This window comes from Augochlora pura, chromosome 7 (genome assembly GCF_028453695.1).
Source record: "Augochlora pura isolate Apur16 chromosome 7, APUR_v2.2.1, whole genome shotgun sequence".
In the NCBI taxonomy this organism is placed as follows: Eukaryota; Metazoa; Arthropoda; class Insecta; order Hymenoptera; family Halictidae; genus Augochlora; species Augochlora pura.
The window spans coordinates 26,197,318-26,225,290 of NC_135778.1; the positions used below are offsets into that span (position 1 = coordinate 26,197,318).

Consider the following 27,973-nt stretch of genomic DNA (forward strand, 5'->3'; position numbering starts at 1 on the left):
AGCAGAAATCTACGCTAGTGGGGATGGAGTTGGCAGTGAGTGATGCGAGATCTCTCATCGTTGATAGAGTGGATTTAGCAACGTGATTTCCCGGATGATTCATTGTCGTAGAAACCAAAAATCGCATTCTACTTATCGCGACATTTACTTATCCTACCTAATATAACGAGCCAGAAATATGAAATACATTTGTTAATACGAAGCTATGCTTTTAAGAAAGAGGAGTTCAAAAATTTATAGTAAAAATACCGTCGGATGGTTCTTTAAACAGCACTGAATAAACGATAACGTGACCACAAAATTATACTAAAACGCATAAACAAAATTCCTGCGCGGGAATTTTGAAATAATATTTTCGATTTTGCCGGAAGTGTTCGCTAATTTAAAATAGATTTCGTTACATAATGGAATAATAATAATAATAATAATAATAATATACATAGTAAATAATAATAAAGAATCGAAGGAAAACGTGATTTTGGTTTCTACGACACAGTTATTGATTGTACCCAACAATTATAGATTATATCGATCGATTTTTAGCTCTCCGGTTCTGCGCGCGCATGCTAGAGGGAAATGTCGTGAAAAATTCGCGGCAAACAAACACTCGATCGACCTTGAATTTTTTGGCGCGACGTCTCGATTCCACGTGCGGCGGCGGTTCTCGTCAAGTCTGTGTAATTATGTTCGCCGATCACGGAAAAAGTGCATGGGCGCGACGTGTTTCGTGTTTCGCGTGACGACGATTCGCATTTGGCAGGGACCAGTTCCGTCAAGAGCAGAATTAGAAACCTGAACTTCCGGGAGGATTTCTGGCAAAATTCTCCACGGAATTCACCGGGCCTCGATTATTTTAACGCGTCACGCGACGCGGAAACCGAGAAACAATAGAACCGATTGCTATTGTCAATCATTTTCGGTATATATTCGAAATCATCCAATTTTTTTTATCAAGAGATTGCTGATAACGTCAGTCGATATTTCATCTTGAGTGTATAAATTCAATGAAATATTTGTGGTTTTGAAAGAAAGTTAATTCGAAGAATTTAATTATAATATTAATTACACGTGGATCAGCCCACCGATGTCTGAGGGACGCAGGTGGCTTACGTGATATATTGGTCGAGAATGGGAGCTGGAAAGTCACGCCCACTTAAATTACTCTACGCGTGAACGGGCGAGAGCACGCCCGTTTCGGAATATGGTATGCAAGAACGGGCGAGGCCACGCCCAGTTTAGAATACTCCGTGCAAGAAGAATCGAAGGTGCGTCCACTTTAGAATATACTTTCCACAAAGAAGCGAAACCACCACTTTATAGAGAAATGATTGAAACCACGCCCACTTGCAATAGTCTAATAAAAAAGAATGAAACTACGCCCGCTCAAAACGCTCAATAAAAAAAATGGGCAAGGTCACATCCAGTCAGAACATTATGAAAAAATGAGCAGAACTAAGTCTACTCAGAACACTATACAATGCAACGGGGCATTGTCCCGCCCCCATAGAAGTCGAGAGCAATGTGGACGCGTCACATTTGGAGCACTACATAGAGACAAAAATAAAGGGACGTCTGCATTGAAGGAACAATGACAACATTCTAGGCAAAATGTCTAGACGATATATTATTCTAGACTGACTTGCCCTTCGGGGAACTGTTCCAGTTCCTAATCGGAAGATCTCATTAGGAAAAGAGATCTCTCTGGTGCCGTAGAGAGCCGGCGCGTAGTATTATTAAAGTTTATTTTAGTTACATTTGAAAGTTGGTGTCGTCACGCCCATGCACCCGCCTTTTGCCGTTATGCACCGATGTCCAACGGAAGAGAAAGGATCGAACGGTCATGATTGATGCATTCGTAATGCGAATCAATAGATAATGCAGATAAATAAATAAATAATAGAAATCAATTAATAATAGAAATCAATTAATAAAGGAAATCAATTAATAATGGAAATCAATTAATAATGGAAATCAATTAATAGTGGAAATCAATACGCTGTGCGAACAAATAAGTAATGGAAATCAATAGACAATCTAAACGAATAAATAATCTAAGTAATAAAATATTCAATATTCTAATGGTGAATTGTTGCATACTTCCATCTACAGAATATTAATAATAATTACATAAACATTTGTCGAACTTTCATACAAAACAAATGTACAAAGTATGTAAACGAATGAAAATTTCAGAAGTGTAGCAAATAATTATTAACAAAAAAATTATTTAAAAAAATTATCAGCGACCTCAAAGCAATATATTTCTTGGAGATCATTGAACAAGAATGGAAAATTCAAGATCAATAGAATGCAACTAAATTTCAAGTAACTTTGCTTAATTTGTTCTCCGTTACGAATCCATCAATCCGGAGGACAGGAACTCGACAAATTGATGTCGTCAAGCCTGGTCAAATTATGTTGTAGGATTGGCGGTAGGAACTATTATGGAGACTGGGACTCGCCGCGAACACTAGGAACCACTAGGGGCCTCGTCCCTCCTGTACTCTAAGGACCTATTTTCATTCGAGTCTCCGGTGTGCGTGTATGCGTGTACGTGTGTATATGTGTTTTGAGTCTGTTGGTGGCTCTCTGCGTGTTCGAAGTGGGGTTGTGGGGGACAAATCGGTCGACGATCAATAGTGTGATAAAAAATCGTTAAAAAGTTAGGTGTGTAGGCATATAGGTACCCATTTAGGTGCGGTAGTTCTCTCCGTAGTCGTGCGAAGCTTTCTGTCGAGAAAGCTCCGTCATAGAGTCTGTGTGTGTCACGTGACACGTGACAATAGTTCACGCGCCGCGATCAGGCTTAGAGGCCGCTGCAACCACCGCACTGCATCACCGCGACGGCCAGCGCCACGACGCAGTACGACGACTAACAAGCCTTCGTTTTTCATTTTGCACTTCTCGCCGAACGTGTTATTTATTTATTTATTTATTTTAAACAAACAATTTGTATCAACATATTCGTTTCAATTGAAACACGCACGTCGAACGATCTACGTTTTGTTTTTTTTTTTACTCGATGGCCAATTTGGTTTTCTAGTATTTTGTGTTTTTTTTTTTTTAGGTTTTTGTCCAAATCGAATTTTCTCGCTATGCTAAAAAAACGGAGTTTCGAGAACGTGCGTCGGCGTTTGCGTCACGGTTACGTCCGGTCAGAGGTTCTCACACGATTTTTTTTTCGTTTGGAATTTTGTTTCCTGAAATGAGATCCGGACCGTTTATCTTTTTCTCTAGTTTTTTTGTTTTGTTTTGGCTAAACACGCGATACTGTCCATCGGAGACCGTTTGACATATTTTCTTTTTTTATTTTATTTTTTGCGTCACTTTCATGATATTCGCAGAGCACTTTCATAGAGCCCGAATCTATGCCCGCAGTTTATACGCAAGTCTGGAATCATATAAATGCACATATTATATGGTAAAGACAATTGTCATCTTTATATCCTTCAAAACGATAGCAGTCCGCCCGCGCACACCGCTTGGCCACAGGGCCGAAGCATCCTCAACCAATGACGAAGAAACCGCCGCGGGGACTCCCCCTTCCTACACCTTCTTTCTTTTCCTTTTACCCCCGAAGATCTCAAATGTCGACATTTTTTATTAAATAAGTCACTAGAGAAATTCTCTCGGTTCTCTTATAAAATACGGTTTCCCTCTATAGCGTCGCGTTTCCATGTTACGATGCACCCTTTCGTGGCCCGCATTTGATTTCTTTTCCTTTTCCTTCGTACCGTTGTCGAGTTTTCGTTTTAGAAATCAATTATCGACGCTATGCAACTTGAATTTACTCTAGGAACATTTTTTTCTAGTTTCCTTTTTTGTTAGAACTACGTGGGTCTACAGAATGTTTATCCACAGGATGTATAAAAACGTATAGGGTTGTGTAAATAATACGTGGACTGCATGAAATAACGTAAAAAGAATATGAATAATTTTATTTCAATTAAGTGAACTATTTTGCAAAACTGTTCTAATTAAGTTATGCGAGTGGTTTATTAAAATTGTGTGGATAATATAATAAAAACTATACGTGACCAAATTCTATGGACATTTCAATAAAATTTTGTGAGCACTGTATAAATTAAATACAATTGTTTACGCGTTATATTAAGAACAAGTGAAACAAATTTAGTAATTGAATATCAAATATTTAAAGCAATAAGTTCATGATGAAATAAAGCATGAACAAATTGAAGTACGCCTGTCACAAGATTTAAAATTATAAAATAAAAAAAAAAGGAAAAGGAACTACGAGCAGCCAGAAAGATTGTTTCCCACGTTCCCTAACCATTGCTACGCCAATTACCGGAAGTTGGTCCGAAAATCACGGTAAAAGCCAGCCGAATCAACGGAATGCCCTCTTTTTTTCGCGGAATTGTGATTAACCTTGCCCACTAATTACCCGGTTGTGAAACTACCTCCGCCGATTACACGTTTGGCGATCGAGCAGATGATCGGGCAACAGGTGCTCCACGGATCGATACGTGACTAATTAGCAATTAGCAATGAACTCGCAAGCGTACGGGGTTACGCTGAACGGTCCGTGTTCTAAAGTAAATCGAATTGCAATTGCAATTATCGTTGCACGATGCTGTTATCTAGCCGGAAAGAAGAAAAACAAACGGATTGGTTACGCAACGTGGCGGCGGATTCGAGCGGACGAAATGGCGGTGGCGCGCGGATCGTTTACGAGAATCGGTCGAAAGGTGAGCAAACCGATTCGATACTCCTCTCGGAACTCGCCGAAATCGTTTCGTAAACACGATTGAAAGGTGCAGCAAGGGGGAACATGCCATTATCTGCGGAAATTCCATCGAGTTTTCTCGGCTTCGCGACGCTGCCGCTAAATCGACGATCGAGAGAATCGCTTGTCTGTGCGGGAAATCGATACTCTTAGGTGCATGGTTCATCTATATTGTATCCTCTCATGTCAGTTTGCTTTTTCTCTGGCTCTGCTGCCTTCGACAGAACGCGGCTTTACATCGTTCTGTTTCAAGACTGTCATTTATATTCTTGACATCGAGATGCACGAAGCAAGCTCTTACAGTTTTCGCTTGAAAATGTAAATCACTGGCCCCCTCTTTGTGTGTATTCGACTTTTATCGTTTCATTCGAAAATTTATGTCACTATTTTACAAAATAAAATATATGTGTTCCTCCCCGTCGATAAAGCATTTGTTCACGAGACCGCTTACGATTTTTCGAAGCAAGAATTTGCACACAAAATGGCGGATTTATATTTAATAGACAAGTCTATCTTTTAGAAGCGATTGTTGTTAAAGAAGTTTTATAGAGTTTGATCATGGCGTGCCTTGCGAAACAATGGTTAAGTATCAGCATTGTGCGCGAGATAGGAAAATATAAAGAATTAACTACATTGTGCTCAATTGTTATCAAATAGCGATAGAAATTTAATTGCGACTGAAATCAATTAAATTGGAAGATATGTAACTCAAAGTTTCATACAACGAGTTGAAGTAAAATTATTTCACGCATGCTGCAAGTCTGGAAAGTAAAGTAAAGCGAGTGGAAAGTAAAGAGAAATAATTTTGCTAATTTTATAGACGATTATTAACATCCGCCACTTTATGTGCAAGAGAATTTACATTATTTTATGTCGCAGACTGTTCGATGTTGCAATATCTAATTTATTACTGCGAAGATATTTCGAATATAATTTGTTATGTATAACGACAGTCGTATCTGTTTCCCAGTGGAGATTATGCTGTCGCGTGAGAAATGTCTAAAAAATGCGACAGCAAGCGAAACGGAAGCTGATTATAAATTAAAATGAATTGCGAAGTTTGCGCAACGAGAGAATCGCTAAGACAGCTCGAATTTTCGAAGAATTTCATCAGCTAAAGTTACGATTAGTCGACTAATGTGAAAATACAGTTGAAATCAATGCGAATTCGCATTTTCCGATAGCATACTATGGGACAGCATTGTCACGCCCACCTTGGCGTTTCACGTGACAAAACAAGACGAAATAAGCAAATAGAAATATTTAATGGCCGTGACAATCCTTAAGCAGGTGTAACTTCTTTTAAATTGCTCCAAATTGGGCCTGAGCTCTGTTGATGCTAAGAGCAACAAAGCCACGCCCATTCGGTGCACTTTATACAGAAAAAGGAGGACTCTAAAAACCCGTATTTTATGGGATATAGAATGAAGATTAGATATGGATGTGAATTGCTTCACGGAACACTGGATCGGCTTCGTCTAGTGGATTGGAACAAAGCCACGCCCACATATGGCGTCCACGAACACAGTAACCACGTCTCTGCGTGTCTTTTTTTCACAACAGCGTCATCAGATCTGAATATTTCGGGGATGATGAATCTAAACTAAACATGAATATAGCCTACTGTGCGAGACACTGCTCTGGCTCCGCCCAACATGAGAGCAATAAAACCACGCCTACTCAGATTACAAGGAAGATAATCGACACAGTACTAGAAAAAGTTAAAAACTATTATCACATTCTATAATTAATATTTATTAGATTGTAGATTTTTTAGGAGATTTTACGTTAATCGTTTTACAAAAATAACAAAAGTTTGTTCAATAAGTACTGCTATTTTATTAGTAACTATTTCAAATGCACATAGATCCCAAACTAATATGAAAACTGAAGTTTTGTAATAACTCGTGGACGTGACAAGATTATGAGGGTGGGGGGAGGGGGGGCGGAGCAAACAGGGTCAGAAACTATACAGTGTGAGTATGAGTAAACACGGTGAACAAAATGGAAGCACAAACTAGCAATGGAATCGTCACGATTCAGCGGTCAATCGTCAAGCAACTTTTGTGGCAGCTACGCTACGAATTCTACGTCAGCGGTCAGGCGGTATGCGTGATTGTATTAGTAGTGACTGTGTATATAACATAATAATAATCAGAATAACAATATTTCCATATATTTATATAATGTATGTATGTACGTATGGCATGTATGGACTTGTATATCTATATGTAATAAAATAGATAACAGAGCATGTAGAATGAGAGAATACACATATATACGATGGAATGCACAATATATGATCCTCGGGTTGTCACTCACGTTTGCTTGAGCACGGAGCATTTGAGATTTGGCAAGAAAGCAATGGTGATGATTGGTCGTGGTAGCAGATTGTGAATCGCTCAACTATCGTTGAACTGTTCGTTCGCGTCGGTTTCGTTAAATCATGTGTCGCACTTACTTGACAAGAACCATGTCTGAAAGTTCTGTTTTCACACCGTGCTTCTTTGGGTCGTATTCCGCTATCATCGGGCGCATTGGTGTTCTCTGAAACATAATTAGATACACATTATTACACTCACCAATTCTACGAAGCTTTGCTGAATCGCACTATACATAAAACTGTAGAACATATATTTTTCTATCAATTTATTTCGTACACATTACAGAGAAGAAAAGCGTATTTCAAGTTGGAGGCGTGAAATGTGATCCATTAAACATGTTAATGAAAAGAATTGATTAAATAATTATTTTAAATTAATAGTTACGCATTTTTGAACTATGTAAATAGATCAGCGATAGTTTCATTTTTGTTTTATACTGTAAATGTAAAATATTTTTTAATTCTGATTAATTAAGATTGATATTTACTTAACGATTAATGATTAACCAGTTTCTTAACTCGTGTAATAGTTTAGTTTTCAATTAAAAATCCAATTTTATAAACGATTCAATTTGATTGAAAAATGTACAAACAACATTATTTTTATTCCTCTGTTTATCTTTGCTGCCTTTCCCTTTAAGCATCCTTATTTAATAAACAAATGTTTAAAGACTTAAAACAATAATAAAAAAAAATGCATCGTGATATTAAGAAGAAACCATGAAATTAACACAGGACATATTTATATACCTATCACTGTTAAACAAAAGCATTTGTTCGAAATGTGTTTTCTTTGAAAATAAAATTACAAAACGAAAATTGTGGAAGAAAGTGGTTTTGAAATTCTTATATGTAAACCAAATAATAATTATCGAAAAGTATTATGATTTTATCGAGATAAATTTTGTTTAATTATAATTCGAGTTTTTGATTAAAGAATTCAAAATTTTGTTATTGCTACATTGTGTATAATTGAAAATTAATATCAAGTGAACCGTGGCCGGTACATTGCATCACGTGTCAAGCGAGTGCACACTGCATATCGTATATTTGCTGGCGCCTGTGCACGTTCTATACGCCGTGGTCTGCTTTTACAACCTGTTCGACCTGTCAATGGTGGTCTTTCGTAATTCTTACGCGATCGGAGCGAATTTTTCTTACTCTAATGTTGCCGGTTGTCGAATCGCGTAGTAACGTGCAGACCTATGCTCGATTAAGAAATCTGATAAAGACACGTTTCGAAACCGCCAACTATTCTCACGTTTCTGCGACACAATTATTTATTAGTCACGAGGAAACATGTTCAGGTTACGCTAACCGATTTTGATGAAACTCGAGTGGTAATAATACTTTGTATTAAACCTGTACAATGTACGTGTGTAGAATGTACAATGCCAAGTGATCCGTATCGAGTCAATGAAAATATTCAACGAAATTAGTGCTACTTTTTAATAAAAATCTCGAAAAATGGAAAAAAAACAAGTAAAAAGCATTTTTCAAGCTGTACGATTTCGAATGGAAAATTTTGTAGCATCGTAGAATTTAAAAAAAGAATCTTTGTTTAAATGATATATTAAAGATACAAACTTAACGTAAATAAATTCTGTCACGAATAATAAAATACATATAGAAATCTTCGTTTAAATGATATACTAAATATACAAACGTAACGTAAATAAATTCACGAATATTTTGCTTAATTTATTCATCCGTTTTCGGAAGAACCGGAATATGGTTAATGGAAAGTTGATATTCCGCAATGTTCACAAGATTGTATTCACGCTTGTGCGAGCACGCGTAATGTCAGAACACGTTATCTTTTGTTTTGCCGTTGACAATGCAGCAAATGCAAGTTCAAACGGTGTGTCACAACAGAAATACATAAATTTTCCTTTTAAGTTCGCTCGATGTACTCCTGATAACAGTGTGGCACGTGCTTTGATAGCAATCAATGCACGAGAGATTTTCCTTGCAATTTTACCTACATATGTCGTTTTCTTTAAATAATAATTCGTAACGAATGATATTGTGAATGAATAAGGATTGATACAGTCATTACATATTTCCAGTTCCTAAGACTATCTAACAACGGTTCACTTAAAGCACACCGTGTAAAACAATAGAACGTAACGACTAGGAAACATGAATCGTACTTCATAAAACAATACACAAGACAAAGTACAATATTACCGTCACCGCACTATTTACCACAATGTGAGGCCGGTCATCGTCAACGTTTGATAACGAGCTCATCTCGACATCGTGAACACTGTCGGCGTTCCCCATGTTCGAAATCCCAGTTCACTCTTTCCACATTCCACCGAACCACTTCGCAAAACCCTACTTCCCGTTCCGCAAAAATCCTGTTGCGGTCAAAACCGCCACGTGCTGTATTTATCTGCGACCGTTGCCAGTTGGTATTGTTCCGTCCAGCCCAGTTTGCTGCCAGCAGCGACGATACCAGCCCGAACTAACGGGGGAAACACTTGAACAGGGTCCGGAGCACGTGTTTCGGGTTCAAAACACGGGAGAACGCGTCACCGGTCACTGGCGGGCTCTGATCGGTCCGGACAGTGGTTGTCGACGAGCTGGCAGCGGTGCACTGACATTACGTGCCTGACTGATACTGTTACAAAATGGTCAACTGTAAAAAGAAGCAGAGCAACTGTTCTCGCTTTCGTTTTGCCGATTCCCTTTGGTTGATACAGGGTCTCTGGGAGCTGCTATTTATTATTGCTGGTCGACAACTGGGGCATAAGGGACGCGAATTACGCTCCACGAACCGCCTACCGCGCCCTGAACGCCCTAAGCGCCACCCGCTAGGGACTGGAACCGCCCACCGCCGCGTAGGGCACGCCCGCTCCGCGTCTAGGGACCGGCCACTGGCGACTGGCGCCGCCCACTGCTGCCCTAGGGAGCTGCCGCGTTCACTCGGCACCGTACCGCGCTGAAGCTAGAGCACCGCCGATAGTTTCCACGTCGCACACACCACCGGCTTCGGCTCCCCTAGCCGAACTATGGCCCTGGTCGGCTTCACTAGCGGCTCTATCTACGGCGCCGAGAGCTGCGACGCAGAAAATCGCGGAGCGCTGCCAAATCTTTCGGCAACGTCCCGAGGACGGGTTCTTTATATACCGACACGGCTACGAAAATAGGAAGAGCAAATAGACGCGGGCGGCACTCACGTGAATCGCGATCCGTGCTCCGCTCTGCTGACTAGGCGACCGCTAACCAGGCTTAATCGAATCCGCCCGGCGACGCGCGACAGATGGACACGCGCGCGTCACCTTGCGCGAAGATTGCACGGCATGTTAGAGGGTGATAATTGACGCGCCCGCGTATTTTCCGAGGAAAATCCTGAACAGCGTGCTCACCGTGACTGCTTTTTTTAGATCTATCGGTCGGACCCTGTGACTGCGGCCGGAGACGTTTGTCGAGTTGTGTTTGTGCGGTGAGAGGATCTTTTGGTGTTACACGGAACGGAGGAGGTTGTCAGTGGTAGAAGAAGTTTCGGAAGGTAATCAGGGATTTGCCGAGAATTTTACGATTGATTTTCTTTCTGACGAATTTTAAGTGATTTACGTGGGCGGATCTGTCGGATGGAAGAGAGATTTTTGCATTATTGTACTGAGAAGCTGTTCGAAACGGTGTCTTATTCGTTGCGTTTTGTAGAATCATTCCGAGAAGAGAATTCTAAACGGGAAAATGAGCAGATCTTGGCAAAATTAAGAGCAAGAAAGCCACGTTCATCTGGTGTACTCTGCATAGAATAATCAAAGATTTTTGGAGATAGGTTTTTGAAAGATATAAAGTGTAGATGTAGGAAGAACGAGAGATCAATGAAACCATGTCCCTTCGATGTCTTTGCCATAGAATGCCCATCTTGTGTACTCTAGATCAGGAATAAGCGGTACGCGACGAGAAGATCACAAGGGCTACGTCTCTGGACTCCTGTCGAGCGTGTCGCCCACAAGTGTTTGCCTAAATCCTACAGACACGCGTATAAAGCAACAGGTACACGCGCCTGATATGCTTCGAGTTGAAAGAGGCGATCACGGGTGAACGGAACGCGCGACGGGTGTCAGGAGGCGTAGCCTTCGCGATCTTTATGCTACGTGCTGATTATTCCGAGTCCTGCTCTAGGTAGACAGGTCAAAGGTCTTTGAAAAGATGAACTTTTAGGAGATAAACGATGTGAATGTAATTAGTTCACGATGGTAATCAAATTGTTTCAATTTTAAAATTCTTTGCTTAGAGAAAGAAATAAAACGACGCCCACCGAGTATTCAAGTTAATAGCCACTTTTTAAGCCACGACTATTTGCAGAAAAATAGCAAAATAGCGCGGACAAATTAACAGACTTTAGAAGTTAAATATAGATTATATAGAAATATTGAATTTAGATCCATAGTGCAAACGTAACCAACGAAGCCACGCCAACATAGAATACCCTAACACATAGTCTCACCTATTTACACACATATTAAGAAACTCCAAAAACCAAGCAGACATTCTACAAATATTAAATCTTGACTTATTGAGCATATCTGGACATAGAAACCACGCCCCTTCGAAGTCCTTTGCCACAGAGAGCAACGAAGCCACGCCCACCGAGCGCGCTCTAGGTTAACAAGCATAACTATAAGCCTTCTACCGATCTAGAACTTGCTAATTTTCTTTAGAGCATTGCCCCCAGGGTCAATTCAAAGTGCTGCCAGGGAAGATAATATTAAATTGTCAATGTTCACGTTACAATTTAATATAAAATTATCGTGAGAATTTTGTATCGAAGACTATACTTATGAGGAGCAACTCTCGAGATGCTCCCGAAAATCAACCCCACTCTGTCCTTAATGTTAACATAATCTATTACCTAAAATCGTTATACTATAGCGATGGATGCATGTCACAATGGAAAAATTCCTGTGAAATTTCATTCGTGCTTCAAGATTGAGGTTTGGCTCGGTTCGAGGGTGCACAGGTTGCAGCCGGAAGCGGTGCCAATGTAACGTACATCACGACAGCGACGCTAATTTATGATTCGCGATTGTATAGCGCCTCCCGCGATCCGTTCACTGAGAATTCAATTGGCAGAAACGTGAAACGGTATTTTCACGCGATTGTTGTCCGGCGTCGTGACCGAGTCTACTCTCGTGCTCTATTTCGAGCGGGACACCGTATAGACGGTGTCTAAAAATAATTCCAGTTTGGTAAAAGCGCCTCCTTTGATCACCGCTTTGCGCGATATTATAAATAAATTCACGCTTTCTCGGGTTTCATTCATACAACAATTCACCAGCGTTTTTAAATAAATAGAAGCAGTTATGCAACGTTGTTGAAAATCAGTCTCGAGGGGAACTACGAGTGCAAAATCCTGGCATTTCTTCGAGCAGTACAATTATTCGTTCATGCATATGTTTTACTATTGGAAAATGCGTTAGGCAATTTTCTGCGCTATAAATAAATCGTAGCTGTGAGATAATTAGTTATCTACGTGTTAACGGTTTAAGAAGAATGATATTCGGAATATTAATCGAATCTTCAAGCGGAAACGGATAGTTTCGTCGAGTTTATTATAGGAAATTTTAGGTTAGCTAGATTAGATCAACAACAATTTACGATCCGTTACTAGACAGCCGGCGTTTATGCAAATTTACTGCTCGCTCGTTCTGTTGAGCGTTTAAACGCCGAATAAAAATCTCTAAATCCCAATTAAGATTTTATGTTCTCCGGCATTTTTGCAGTCTACTTGTCAATTTCTCGTATCGGAACATGTTATGGTTATTTCAGGAAACCTGTTCCAATTCACAATTCCCTTGTCGACAAGGAAACCACAAATGGAGGAAATGAGAACATCGTTTTTCTTCAGCAAAGTTCGTCCTCTTCGAACGAAACTGTTTCTATCGACTCGTTCGGTTTCGACTTCTATTTTCGACAAAAAAAATGTCGAAGAAAATTGGAATCGTAATTTGCTTCGAATTCTTGAAGAGTCGAGAGAGAAATTCTTGCAACTTGGCACGAGTATAGCGAACAACGACTATACTGTTTCATTTGCTTGTAATAAATCACTTTTTCTCTCTCTTTCTCAATCTTTTGCTTTCGAAACGAAGAAAAACCGGAGTGATTGGTGTTCATTTTAAGCGGGAACGAATTTCTTTTAAATGGAGGAATCTGTTGATTCTGCGCGTTCGGCTATAGTTCGTTTGCGCTGCGATGATAGCCGATAGGATTTATTTTCATCGAGGGTCGAGAATGCTGCATTTCAAAGTTATTCGGAGAAGCTTCGCGCCGAGCCGGCACGGAAATAGAATTTCCATCGCGGCTACAGCCCACGTAATGCCTGTTCAGCTGAACCCACAAACCCCGAGTGCCCGCGATTTGTTTCGACGAGTCGGACAACACCATAAAAAACCCCATAAAAAGTCAAATTTTAGGTTAGAGACGAGTCCAAACACGATTCCCCGTTTTGGACGCAGACGTCCTGTCGTCTTCTGGACTTTTTTACGACTAACTAAGAATAGATTTCAAAACAATTGTCTTCCTATGTTATCGTTGAATGTTCAGTCTACAGTTTAATCATTTTCAAAGACGGAAGAGTGGTACAGTATTAAGAGAACATGGCGCGCTAATGTCAATTGTCTATTTTGGGGATTATTTGCGTGACGCTTTCTCGATCTTTTTATGCATAACTGAACAATGATTTAAAAATAATCATGTTCATATGTTATTGTAAAATGTTCAAACGAGAGTACAACAATTTTTTACGCCTGAAAGAACGGAAGAGGTTTAACAGAAGATGACGCTGAAGTCAACTTTCCGTTTTAGGCACAGTTTCCTTGGTGTTTACGATCTTTTTTATATCAAACTGAAAAGAAATTTCAGAATACTTTTATCCACATATAATTGTACGATGTTGAAACAATAGTACAATAATTTTTGAAGTTTGAAAAATGTCAAAGGAATTGTAAAAAAATGGTGTTAAAATCAACTTTCCGCATTCGGTGCAGATCCGGGGTATATTTCGAATTTTTTACCAATAAAACGAAACAAAATTATGCTAGAATATTATACATAATTTTGTTATCCAATATCAATGTTTTAATGTAACAATTTCTATGTACAAGAAATATTAACAGATCCGGAGACGGACAAACTGGAACACCGATTTTTCCACCATAATCGAACTTCGCCGTAATTAATGAAACTCTTTAATTATTATTAAACTCCGGTATAAATATAAAAAATTGCTACAAACTGCACAGATTCTATTTTCGTGATTCAACTTATACAACCGATGCTTTAGACAAATATCCGCAGTCTAATAATTGTTAACACGTTAATGACGATGCTGGCCGAGCTATTTTCGAAAAATCTGATTGTTGTCGTTACCTGTTATTACACGGTGAACACGTTTATCGTCGTGCCGGGTTTTGTAAACATTTCCGAGCGAGGATCGGTGTCACCGGTTCTCACACCTTCGGCGTTTCGTGGCTCGATTACGTCGCGAACCACTGGCACGCATCTCGCGGCTATTTCCGTTGCGGCGCCTCAGCGAAAGCCGCGCGACCCGCCATCGTGCATCATTTCGGACCGACAAGTTTCTGTCTGTTAATTGCATTAAATGATCCGAGCTCCCGAATGATCTGCCAATTTTTACCGTTTCACGCACGAGCGAGAAAATTAATTTTACTGGGAAGTGTCTGTTCGGACAGTAAGTTGACAGAAATATTGCTTCTATGTACTCTGCTGAATAAAAGGTGATATAGTTTATGAATATATCTCACTATGGCTGCAGAAATCTGTTTAAATAATTATTTTGATAATAAATAATTGTTTGGATAATTATTTGGATAATTATTTGAATAATTATTAAAATATCCTTACTTGGAGAATTTTTTACCAATACCCTGTAATTTCTATTGTCATGCGATCTTAGGGTGCAGTTTCAGTAAGATTTAAACAATGTCAACAAATTTTTCTCACCGTAAAAATCAAAATTGCATTTACTCTAAACATAATCAAAGGCATCCGTGAAAATACGGTAAATATACGCTAAGGCTTTAGAGTTAAAACTGTTGACGCTCAACAAGTTACAATTTCGTTATAAAAAAATCTACGACAATTAGCTTAAGCTCGTTTTTAAGTCTGAAACCTCTACATTCAAGACTTCCCTAAAAGACTCCCCGTTTAAAAATCGTTTAGATTTGTAAAAACCCCTAACGATACGGCAAGATCCGTCAAATTCTACACTTTTCCAATTTTCTCGTCTTCAACCATAATTCCTGCAGGTTCCCATGCTCTTTATTCAACATTAAACTATACCATCGTGTGCAGAAATTTCCGTAGAACATTCCTATCCTGGTAAGAACTCGCCGACTATGATAATTTATCCACAAAACGTCGTTAACGCTGAAAAAGAACGTCTTGCAGCTCGAACGTTTCGCGGGACAATTACCTGACATAACCTGACCGAGACGCGTAGTAAAAACTCCAATTGAATTATGCTATCCCGCAGCAGGGACAATGTGGAGTACATTGAGATCGTTGAGGAGGGTTTGGCATTGCAGGCACGCCCCGCTAAGTAAACGGAAACGTGGCCGGCAATTCATGATCACGTGTTCAAATCGCTGCAATGGGTGAAGACTGACGCTAAATCGTTTAGCGTATTACGGTGCAGGAAGCAAAAGATCATCGACGGAAAGCATTGGAATGTTGATCGTGAAGGGTGTTGTTGGCTTAATGACCGTCTATGGAGCCGTGCTTGGCGGCGGGAGAGGAAGGGTGGACGGGTATTCAACGGGCGCGAGATTTGCGAACAAGGGGTCCGACGTGACCAAGGCCTTGAAGCCCAATCGACCACGGCCATTCTGCTGCCAGCACGTTCCGCGGGCAGTAAAAAAATCCGAATGAGTTGCGAGCTAGACAGGTAATTTATTCTTAAAATAATTGCGACATTCAAATTTTCATTACACGCAATTTTGTTCGAGTGCTCGTGATACCACGTTTTAACTCGTTGGAACTCACGTCTGTTACATATATGGGTGACACTAATTTTGACCAATTTTAATAGGGGGTGATCTAAAACTTACTCTAAATTGGGAAATGAGTCATTTGTAATAACTTTTTCCTTAGCGCAAATGCAATCCGTGGCTTAGTTCACAAGTTATTAACGAAAAACAGTGACCAATGAGAGGCGTGATCAACTGGCGCTGGGTGGCCGGGCCAATGAGTGAAGCTGATCTTCGTTCGCTCATTTGCTTGGCAGCCTTGCGCCAGCCGCGCTCGATTCTAATTGGTTAGTGTTTTTCATTAATAACTTGCGAACAAAGACGCAGATTTCATTTTTCGCTAAGGAAGAACTTGCTCAAAATAATTTCAAGAACCCCTCATTTCCTGTTTTTGAGAAACATTTGGGACAAACTGTACATTTTGTAAAGACATGAATAAACTTCGTATGTATAATAAAGTTTAAATAGGAATATTCGATTATTTATTCAGTAATACTTATACTACCTCAATTTTATTTTTATATACACGAAAAGGAGAAAACCATCATCAAATGCATAATAATTTTAAAAATGATTGCTATATAAAATTGAATACATAATAATATAGCTTATAAATTTGAATAATATAGCATACAGAAGGTAAGTACGGTCGCATAATGTCAGATAAAACAGTCAAAATTTCCTCGTCATTGTTGAATATTTTGTTTTACAACGACAAGACTGAATTTATATAAACTTCGTACAATTGTCATTATAATAAAAGCTCTAAAAACAAAATTTTAACAATGTCCCTCATTGAAACAATGTTATAACACTAGAAATTATAAACGAAACAATCAGAAACCAGTCATTTCGATTGATTAGGTAGTATTAATGATAAACGGTGGTAATAGCCGCCATTTTGGCGAATAACCTATCAGCGTCTTAGAATAAATGAGCGCCATATTTATCCAAGCATTATCAAAAACCGTCTAGTGATATGGTAAAAAAATTATTGACATAAAACTATCAGTACAACAATGACACAAGTTCTTATTTTATAAATGACTTTACAAGTTACAATTTTAAAAGCAACTAAAATTTATTTAACAAAATCGCATTTAATAAAGTCGATTTTTCAGTCTTCGAAATCACAGGATTTATATGGTGCTTCGTTCAAGTGGATAATTCGAATAATTCTGCGATTAGCTGAGTAAACTATTGTCGCATAATCGCACGAATCGTGGACAGCGAATGATTAGAGATTTCCGTGTTGCACGGCGTTTAGGTACACGGAAGTGTTTGCGGTCACGGTGCCTCACGTACGCCATTAAATTGCCGCTGAATTATGCGGTTTTGTTTCGTGATATTTGCTTTTATGGCGCATGAAAATATTTCAGCTGTCACGGAATGTTTTAAATTCGGTTAGTATTTGGCTCGGCTTTACGTAGTGACTTCGATCTTCTACTCATTTTATTACACATACCACAAATCGTTAGAATAAGTTTACATTTATTCGCAACATTTATTCATTAATTTATTCGCAACTGTAACGTGTTTGTGATTACGACATATTTCTGACATTAATTTCCACATCATTTTACTCGAACGTTACTTTAATTATTTAAGAATCCTATTGCTAATTATTATTTTCCGACAGTTTATTTTACACAATGCTTATGCCAGCATACTAAACTATGACATTTACGAGCTTGGTCATTGAGAAGGTACAATCCGCTAAGAAATCAACCCGTCAACAGCTTGATTAACCGTAGAGGCAACAATGCGTCTCGCGCCGTTTATTTAAACAAATTTCCGATCAGCCGTATAATAGCGTACTTACTGGCCGATTGCAGTGAAAGGGATGCCAATTCTAAGGCCTGATTTACGCTAACGATTCCGCGTGTCAGCAATATGCCCACGATCCAATCATAATAATTATTGAAATTTATTCACTGCTCCGGAGCGTGGGCACCGCGTAACTGCTTTATGAGCGCCATAGTGATCAGCGTTTAGCAATAATGTAACTAAAGCGAAGCGGGACTGCTGTTAAAGCGATCATAGATTAGAATTGGCAATTTTCCGCCGCTTAATAAACAATCGGTGAGAAAAAAAAGTCGAATCTAATGTCTTAAGAATAGAAAGTTGACCTTAAAATTTAGAACGAGAGAGCCTAACCGAAATTAGAATAACGACTAAGATATTAATTACTATTACTTGGTTGGCAGGCAGTTTGCAAAAGAACAAAATGCCATTTTTAATTAATTTTATATAATACTAATGTAATCTTATCAGTTTTAATCATTGAAATATTCGAAACAGTGAGGATCTAAATCTGAGTAATATCTGAATAATCTTGAAGAATAAAGTTGAAAATTTTAATATTTATTTTAATATTTATTTCTTTCATAATTTCTACATACTATTTATCATACAAGTGACTATTTCTCATTTTCTTATGAATATTATAATGTAAACTGGACTTAGAAGACTAACTAATTTTTAATTATTTCCTAAGTTTAGTCAGACTTTTACTTAATTAATTGTTCCACTGTTGCTATAAACATTATAAAAATAATTTATTATACGTAAACGTATGTATAATAAAAGACTGGTGGAAATAGCTTTCTTCCAAAAACACTGACAAATAAGTTTGGATATATATTTTTAGTGTTGTTCGAGCATTTATGGCATATAAATATGTTCAAAAGTCTTAAAATGTTCCAAGAATACAAATACACTTAACGGCGTTGAACTTTGGAATAAAAATACACTCAGAAACATGGACAATTTGTTCGAACATAAACGTTGTCAGTAGTGTTTAAAAGTCATGGAATATAAATATGCTCAACAGTGTTGAAATGCTGTGTTGGCTTTTGGAAAATAGACAATTCAAACAAGAATAATGAGATGATGGTTGAAACGTGGACACTTCCAAAAGTAATAGTGATGGACATAAATACACTCAGCAGTGTTGCACCTTGCTATACAGGGTGTTAAAAAATTAATCAATATCAGAAAATGAGGAGGGTCTGAGGTTTTTCGAAGTAACTCTTTCCTTAACGAAAATGAAGCCTGTATCTTTGTTCACAAGTTATTAACGAAAAACACTGACCAATTAGAGTCGAGCGCGGCTGGCGCGAGGCTGCCAAGCTAATGAGTGAACGAAGATCAGCTCCGCTCATTGGCCCGGCCACCCAGCGTCAGCCGATCTCGACTTTCATTGGTCACTGTTTTACGATAATAACTCGTAAACAAAGCCGCAGATTGCATTCCCACTAAGTAATATTCGTTACTTAAAAGTTTCTAGAAAATAAATATACCTAACAGTGTCAGTCGTTGGGATGTCAACACAATTAACCTTTTGCACTCGATTGGTGACTCTGAGGCACAACTAGAATTGTTCTATCACGTTCGAAGGTAAACTTTATACTAACAAGCTTTAGAATGTTGTCAAAAGTTAAACTGTTGGTATGACTCACGATAATCTATTTCCGATTTATAAAATGCACTTTGTTTCATAAAATGGAAATTCTATAAGCCAGGAAAATTATTTCAAATTTTGCAGTTAACCCTTTCGCGCCGAGCGCCGCATATATGCGGCATCCAAATTATGTGTATACAGGTGGCATCCGTAGGCAAAATACAAAAATAATTTTGTATTTTTGTAATTTTGTAGGTCCTTTCATATTAAAAATTTAAACATACTTGTTACATTAAAGCAATGATTGTTTTATTCAGTACAGTTATTTAAATCTAAGAAAAAGTACAGTAAAATATACAGAAATCACACGCGCGAGCTTTCGTTCAATGACAGTACTTCGACGGACGACACTGCCGTAGCGAAAAGGTTAAAGTGATTTCGAGTGTAAATGTTAACAGCATTGAAATGTGAGATATAGATAAATATAATATTCTTGAACTTTAGGACTTATCATTACACTCTGAAACCTAAACGCTTCCACTAGATTTAATTTTTGGAACAAGAATACACTCAACAACAATGACGAGAAAGTTGGAACATATATACTAGCAATGTTGAAACCTGTATGGGATATAAATAGATGAGAATGCTAACTACCGGCTTATAAATATTTACACCTGATTATGTCGAAAGGGGACGACTAGCCGGGTTCCAAAGCTAAAGCTATCTAACATCTATCCGACGATAAAGTAGCTAACTTTTACGAAATTCGTCTAATTGGCCAGCGATGGTGTTAATTAGATGCTCGAGATAACAGATACCAGAGACTGCGGCAATCTCTCCCGGAGCCCACGCAGTGTTCTTGAATGCGCGAATCAACGGGTGCCAGCGCAGTAACAAATTAACAAATCTGAAAGAGTCACGTCACATCCTCATCTCGGGGCTCGCAGTGCGTAACACGCACACCCGGCTCTGCCGTGGATCCTGCGTGGGAGGGCGGCGTCGCAGCTTCTGCCCCTGAATTACCACCGGTTGCGCTACGCGTAACAGTATTGACCTTCTTCATTTGACCGGACCGATTCGCCGGCAACTATTGTTCACTTCCATTTGACCGGACACCGCTAAATACATTCAGCGATTTGTCGATTTCATTGTTCAACTTCTCCCTTCGTCTTTGACAGTCGGTTGCCGAAAAGGGATTCGTCTAATCCTCAGCGAGGTCAGTCGATTCACGAGGCTAAATTTTAACGAGAATGATTTTTATATTGGGTCTACAGGAAAATTCTATCTGTTCTTAACCCCTTGTACTATTACGTCTTTCATAGCTATGTTGATCACGACTATTTCGTCCTCAATTATTTCTTTGATGTCATGCGATCATTCTACTGTACCCATTGTCCTCGCTTACTTTCATTCAAATTTTATCTCGATTTAATAGAAATGAATCTGACTCGTTATTGTAGTGCAAGGGATTAAAAAGAAAGAAAGCAATAAATCTTGTGTGCACCTAATATTTATTGTATTATTATAATAATTTAATATAATCGTCACACATGTCCTGTTTGCCGGCGTGATGGCGATTTATCAATATCATTTTTGTGAAATATATGTCGCAAATAAAATGACATTAGCAGACATAATATTCCGGTAGACCTAATATATTCTTTCTCACCGAATATTATTTACAGCGAAGTAATAATGTTATATAGGTACAGAGATATTAACGACAAACGTACCGCGTGTTTATATCATTTTTAATGATTTCGTTGTACTAAACATTGTTATATTAATTGTTGAATCGCAAAGCGATGGAGAAAAGTTATTATAACACATGGAAAAGTTTCATGACAGTCTGAACAATTTTGTGCCAGTAAAATTTCTTCTTCATCCATCGAATTATCAAACTTGATAACACATAAGTGAATAACATGGATTAACTGAAAAAATAGATTGACAAAAAAACTATTTGTCATTTTGTTTACTAAACTAGTAAGAGTATTTGAAAATCAGTTGGATTTCTCATTGAAATATATGCAATATTGTTCAAGTGTTGTTTTTTTTCACTTTATTCTCAATTGTTGGAACAACTTGTAAATTGGCAATTTCTGTTAGAATTTATCTCTTGTGTAAAGAAATATCCTCGTGTCGGAAGAACGTTAAAAACTTCATATTTGCAGGCATACAGCTGTAATTAACCGTATAATTGGAAACCGGTGGAAATCTTCCGATGAAATCTAAGTACCCGACATTCCGAAGTCGAGTATTTTCTTGACAGTGATAAGAGTGCCGCTCATTGCGTCAGAATATCGCATCAAGATCTTCTGCACTCTGTAACTTGATTATGCAACTGTTGCACATCTGCTGCACAAGTGCTTGCGATTATAAAATACGAGGAATCGTCTGTGAAATACAAACTGGAAGATAACGTGTGTCACCGACAGGCGAAGTCGCGTATTTGAGTATTGTATCGTGAAACGAAAAATCCAACGAAATGCATCCAGCTGATTCATACAATTCACGCTGCTAATTATCAAGCTTCTGTTTACAGAATTAGTGCAATTCTTTTGCTGTCAAAGGAAACCAGGAAAAATTTTAAGACAAGTTGAATGAGTTTCGACGCAAGTAGTGAAAATTTTCAGAAAATACATTTTTAAAAGTACATTATTATATACATATATTAAGAAACTACATCTTAAAAAGGAACATTAAAAAAAAAGATACTTCATAAAGCATACTGTACAAAATACATCTTAAAAGCGATATTTTAGAAAGTACGTATTTTAATGGACATCATATAAAATACACTTTAAAAGGTATGTTTCAGAAAGTACATTTCAGATAATACTTTTCAGATAGTAAATTTCAGAAAGTTTATTCTAAAAAGTATATTTTAGGAAGTACATTTTAGAAAGTACATTTCAGAAAACACATTTCAAAAAGTAAATTATAAGAATACATTATAAAAAGGACACTTTAGAAAATACATTTCAGGAAGTATATTTCAGAAAGTACATTATAGTACATTTTAGAAAGTTCATTGGAAAAAGTACATTAGAAAAGGTACAAATAAAAAGTTTTGGTACGAAGCACATTTTACATTTTGTACATTATCCTTCAATGAACATATTTTAACGTCCCTATATTTTTCAAACGAAGGTTGTAAGACATTGATAAAAAATCATCATTAAATGTTATCTTCGACAACGCTTCTTCGATGACACTATCTATTTTCCTTGAGACCGACAAGGAAATATTGCATTCGAAATAAATTCTTATGTAAACACACATGTTTCGTAAATATTGAAAGTCGTAAAATGGAATTTTGTTAAAAGACGAGTTAAAGGAAACTTGATGCCGACGAATTGCATCATAAGTAGCAAGAGTTTGTTGCGAAATTGTTAATGTTAAATCGAGGGGAACACGGGTTCTACAACAACAGTTCTCAACTGTTTGAGCGGATGATAACGCTCAAACTTATCAGTCATGGGAAAGCGAACTTATCTAATCGTGAATACACTGTAACACAAGCCTGCATGTCTAACTTCTATAAATCTTTTGTCGTTGTCCCAACAAGAGAATCTTTTCTAACATAGTCACCTGAGAACAAGCACAACCGTGACTCTTATCTGCAAGTAATGTACTTGTCTTATTCTTAGCGATTATCATTCTAGGAGTTTCAATCACGCGAATACTTTATAAAGTATTTCTATGGTAAAAATCAAAAGATAGTGAAAAGTTACGAAATCAGAAATATACTGTTGAGCTTTTTTCGAAAATCTTAAAAGTGACGGAAGTCTCTTTTACAAATAAAAATTTGCGCTGAACATAAACATATTAAAACTCGTTCATACAGGTACATTATAGAAACATTTTTATACATGCTAATGTACTATTTACATTTTTTATACAATCTATGAATATGCACTATTTGTTTTAATTTAAAAGTACTCGAATTTCATATTTAAATAACAAAAAGCACGAATATGAAATTTCCTGATTTAAAAATATAATTGTCAGAAAATTATTACGCTGTCTTTAAAATATCACAAGTTATTATAGAATACGACATTTTTAAAAAATTACTGTAACCCAAATAATTTATGACATTTATAATCTGTCATAAATTTTAAACTGAAACGGACGTCAAAATGATGAAAATTCTTTAGAAACGTGCACGTGTAGTTCAACAAATTCTTTTTATCATCAAGTAACTATGTACTTAGCTTTAAATATGCTTAACCTACAAGTCGGAAGATGGCGCGAGATTTAAATTGCTTAAACTCTTAAACTCTTGAAGTAACAAAAATTACACGTGACAAGTTGCTTTTTAACAAGTTTAAAAAAATTTCAGTTCATTGTAATTGTCAGAATACGATCTACGGATATTATTAAATTGTCTCGTTAGTCTATTTTTTTCATTTCAACGGTAACGTGTCGCTTCACCCAGATTTCCGCCAAAGGGAAAAAATTCGTCCGCCGGCAAGGATAAATCGTCCGGCTCCTTGCAACGGTCGATTGTGCACAGAATGTGGTAATAATAAACGCTATTCGATACAACGCGGGTTTTTGTTGCGGTCTGAAAATGATGTAAACCAGTATCAGCGTTACATGGTCAACTTTTTGTGCGAAGATCAGGTATGCGTGAAAATACTTTGTTGGATCAGAGGTACTATGCCTTGAATAATGCGGTCAGCGCGTGTACCAAACCTGCAGCCGCAATTGCAGATCGGATCTGCATTTAATTCGCGTATTTCGTTTACTTGTCATCCAAACAGGCGTCCAATTTATTTCGTCTGAACTCCGTCATTAAATTTTGCAAAAATATCCGCGGATACCAACATCCAAACTCGACCTAAAAGGTCCTGTACGTCTCACAAAATATTCGTGCCCGCTGAAAGCCCCTGCGAGCAAAATAAACTATTTTCGTCTGCCCTCAAGTGGGTGCAGAAAATTGTTAAACAATTATGAGAAGTACAGTTAACGTGCGTTTGTTATTTGCTTTGTTAATAGCTATATATTTTGAGTAATCTTCGAGAGAACAGTGATGACAATTTTAAACAGATAATATGAAAAGCTGAGATGGTACTGACAGTACGTATACTATTTGCATATTACAAATTGCTCACAAAAAATGTGATTACGCTTCAATCCTTACGCTTCAAATGTCCACCTCTAATTTGACTCAGCGATAAAGGTGTACGGTGTGAATTCTAAGGCAAATGTACGGGGAATGAATGGCCACGAGATTCGAAACGAGCCTCGATAGTAGAGAATCAAACTGTGAGCTATTTATAGAAGCCGAAGTTCCGCACACTGGTGACTCATGAACTAAAGGTTTCGATCGCCTCTTCCTACTATCTCGAAGTGAAAGAGTATCTATCAGGCAAGACAGAAAAGTGAACAGTCATCTTCGTGTTTAACTGGTTTCCTCCAGACTATATTCGTTTCTGACCTCCGAGACAGTCTCTGCAATAGATCTCATTCTAATCGCTATCACGTGATTGTTGCTGATTATTATACTTGAATTTGCGTGAAAATTTACTGTACTCGGCATACGCTAATTTCAAGTTACATTTAAAAGTTTCGAAATAAATTCGAAACTTTTTCAGTAATTTCTATATAGTATTATACTCGTTTTAAACTTTGCGCTATTTGGAAACATTAAACTGTTTCTAAAACAGATTCGATAGAAATACATATATACCAACGAGGTAACAGAGCTTACACATATTTGATACTCATAACCTGACGTTTCTAGTGAGTTTTCTATATTTTTAATATACATTTAAAATTAGTAGAAACCTCAGACAAACAAATTCCCCGTTTACGGTGATAAACAGGTTTACAAAGTCGACGTAAACAAAGGAGTCACGAGTCAATATGAATATCTTCAACCCCAATCGAAACATCCGATTCTATAACTAGCAGCCACGTGACGGCGCAAGTATAGGGCTTGTTATCGATTTAAGGCGGCTCAGTTGGCAACAAGAAAACAACCGGCTGAATCGGCGATATTTGCGGAGCCACTGTATATGTAAAGCGGCAAGGATATCCGAACGGTCTCGAGACATGTTCGCGTGACTTCTACTTCTAGGAGACCAGTGAACTCTCGGTGGCCGGCGCGGTGCGGCGATCGAACAGTCTGCCGGTGATTACCCGGCCTCGGGTTCACCCGTCGTACCGGCGGCGCATGCGCGCGACCTCTCTGTCTTTCTCTCTTTTTCTCTCTTCCATGCTCTCTCCCTGTCTCTCTCACACGCGCGCCGTCACTGATCCTATTCACACAGTCCGCGCGTAGACCGGTTAGCATTGAACTTTTCAACTTGATTTCACCACGAGATAATCCCCGCTGGACCGAGCAAAGAGCCGAGACTGCAACCAGAGTATGTACTTTGTGCAAACGATCGACCGTCATTGATCTTCCTCGATCCACGAAAGACTTTCATTTTCACGACGAGTCCCCTTGTCACCGTTCATTAAGGTCTATTTCGAATTAATAGATATTAATCGTTGCGTGGGCTGTAGATTGTTCTACCAGGTTATGCACTGGGTGCGACGGGGGCGATTAAATGCCATGCCCACAACTTTTCTGGAATTCGTTATTCTGTTTTAGAGCGGCTGAAGGCGGGTATTTGGATCACAAAGCCAGTGTTAGATATTTGAGAAATATAGAATCAAGACAGGCTTCGAAATCATGTCCACTTTGATCATTCCAGGATATTGTGTCCTTCAGGACGAGATTTTATAGAAGATATTCGATGCTGAAGTTTTTATAAACATGGGCTATCCTATAGAGCACTATTCTGGTTATACAAATGCCAAGAGCCATCAAGACACGCCCATTTGGAGCTCGGTTACGATAGTCCCTCCTTTATCGAAAAAACACTGTGTTGAGTTTCTTGTAGATTACTTAGAATTTGTAAAGTTTCTATATAAAATACTGAAATGTGACCGTGTCTACTAATTTCACCCTATAGGGCACTCCACAGCTCAATCGTCGTGAAGAGCTACAAAACCACGCCCACCGAAAACAATTTATATAGAAATTGAAAGATAGCAAATTAGTAACCTAATTTATACTGGTCGTTATCTAGATATTGTAATCGAAATGTTATCGACTTAATGTTAATATTGATAATAACCTTGACTTATTGTTTATCGACAATTATTGTTAATATTGTCGATTATATAAATTCGTATAGAAATTGTTTTACCTAGAGTTATAAAATAGAGAGTGAAGTATACGTTCCAAAGGAAACAGAAACTACGTCAGTATAATAAAATAAAAAATTATCCTTGATTATTGACCATCACACCCACATTTACCTAGCAGTTTCCACTCACTGAAGACAATATTTCCGTTCTGCGCTATATTATACATTAAACACCGGTGACTCAATCTAGAGATTGAATTACGCGTCAAATGGGCTATAAAATCCTGCCATTATATCATGCTAGTGTTTTGTTACACCAGGAATAATTTGCGATAAAGTTCGCATTATCTATTTCAGTAATTTCTTATCCAACTTCTACCTTAACGAAGGTGCTTAGAATTATACCGATTGTCTGACATTGACTCAACTGATTTTTATTAAATTGTATAAAATAATAGATTGTAGAATTTTTTAACACAATGGAACTAACAATTCCCAAATACTCATTATTTAAAAATGTATACGTTCATTTAATTACACTAATAAATATACATCAAGGATCAAATGATTTTATTCTAAGAATTTATTTTGAATCAGCAAGTATTGGGGTGAGAAGAGAATGCTTTCATTAAGCTCTGATAGTCTTAAAAATTTTGAAAAAATTTAATCGAATTGAAATTTGAATTCTGCCAAATCTGGTAAGTAACTTTTCAAACATCCGGTACATGTCGTGTTGCTGGCATGCTAGACGAACGAACTCCAGACGCGCTCGCGTGACTTCAACTACTTTGCGACCGCTGACCTCTCCCCAATCCTGAATCGAACGTACTTCTTTACCTCCCTAACTACGAACGTAATATTTTCCATCCTTAACACGCCAGGTTTGGCCATATTTTCCTTGGAATTATTTAATACTATACCGACCGGTAGCCTATAAATCGACTTTATACCTTGATCGGTAATCTATGAATTAGTTGTTATGGCAACTAATAATTTGCTATACCTATTATTAAGGTATTATTATGTAGTTTTTTAAAAATATTAAATACCCCTCGCGACGAATAAAATAAATAAATATTGTTTAATGGTAATGTTATGACAATATAAAAATGTTTACGGCCGAATGATCGGTCGGTGAAGTGTTGATATGGCGGTTTGAACTAGCACGAATGCACCGTTGACACCTCGAGGCGTCATTGGACTTTAGGGCGTTGCAACGCCTGACACGTGAAATAATTACCAAATTTCACGAAATAATTACCAAATAAAAACCATACA

The 27,973-nt window shown here is 37.9% G+C and overlaps 1 protein-coding gene and 1 long non-coding RNA gene across 6 annotated transcripts in view; one reads left to right on the forward strand and one right to left on the reverse strand.

Moving 5' to 3' along the window:
* LOC144473705 (proton-coupled amino acid transporter-like protein pathetic) overlaps positions 1-27,973 on the reverse strand; it is a 45,358-nt gene that overhangs the window by 8,974 nt on the left and 8,411 nt on the right. Inside the window, exons 1-2 of one of the 4 annotated variants that reach the window (XM_078187827.1) lie at positions 9,339-10,130; positions 7,209-7,294 (exon numbers count right to left, since the gene is read on the reverse strand). In XM_078187827.1, the coding sequence (XP_078043953.1) occupies positions 7,209-7,294; positions 9,339-9,416 (164 nt within the window). In that variant the 5' untranslated portion in view covers positions 9,417-10,130. Of the gene's footprint in view, positions 1-2,687; positions 3,368-7,208; positions 7,295-9,320; positions 10,131-27,973 lie in introns of those variants that run through there. The other 3 variants (XM_078187826.1, XM_078187828.1, XM_078187829.1) reach the window with 3 other exon arrangements.
* On the forward strand, positions 10,306-16,561 carry LOC144473706 (uncharacterized). 2 transcript variants are annotated; one of them, XR_013494633.1, is made up of 3 exons: positions 10,306-10,448; positions 10,523-10,647; positions 15,698-16,561. It is a non-coding gene; the product is annotated as an uncharacterized LOC144473706 (long non-coding RNA). The 2 variants fall into 2 exon arrangements; XR_013494632.1 differs by having other exon boundaries at positions 10,306-10,436.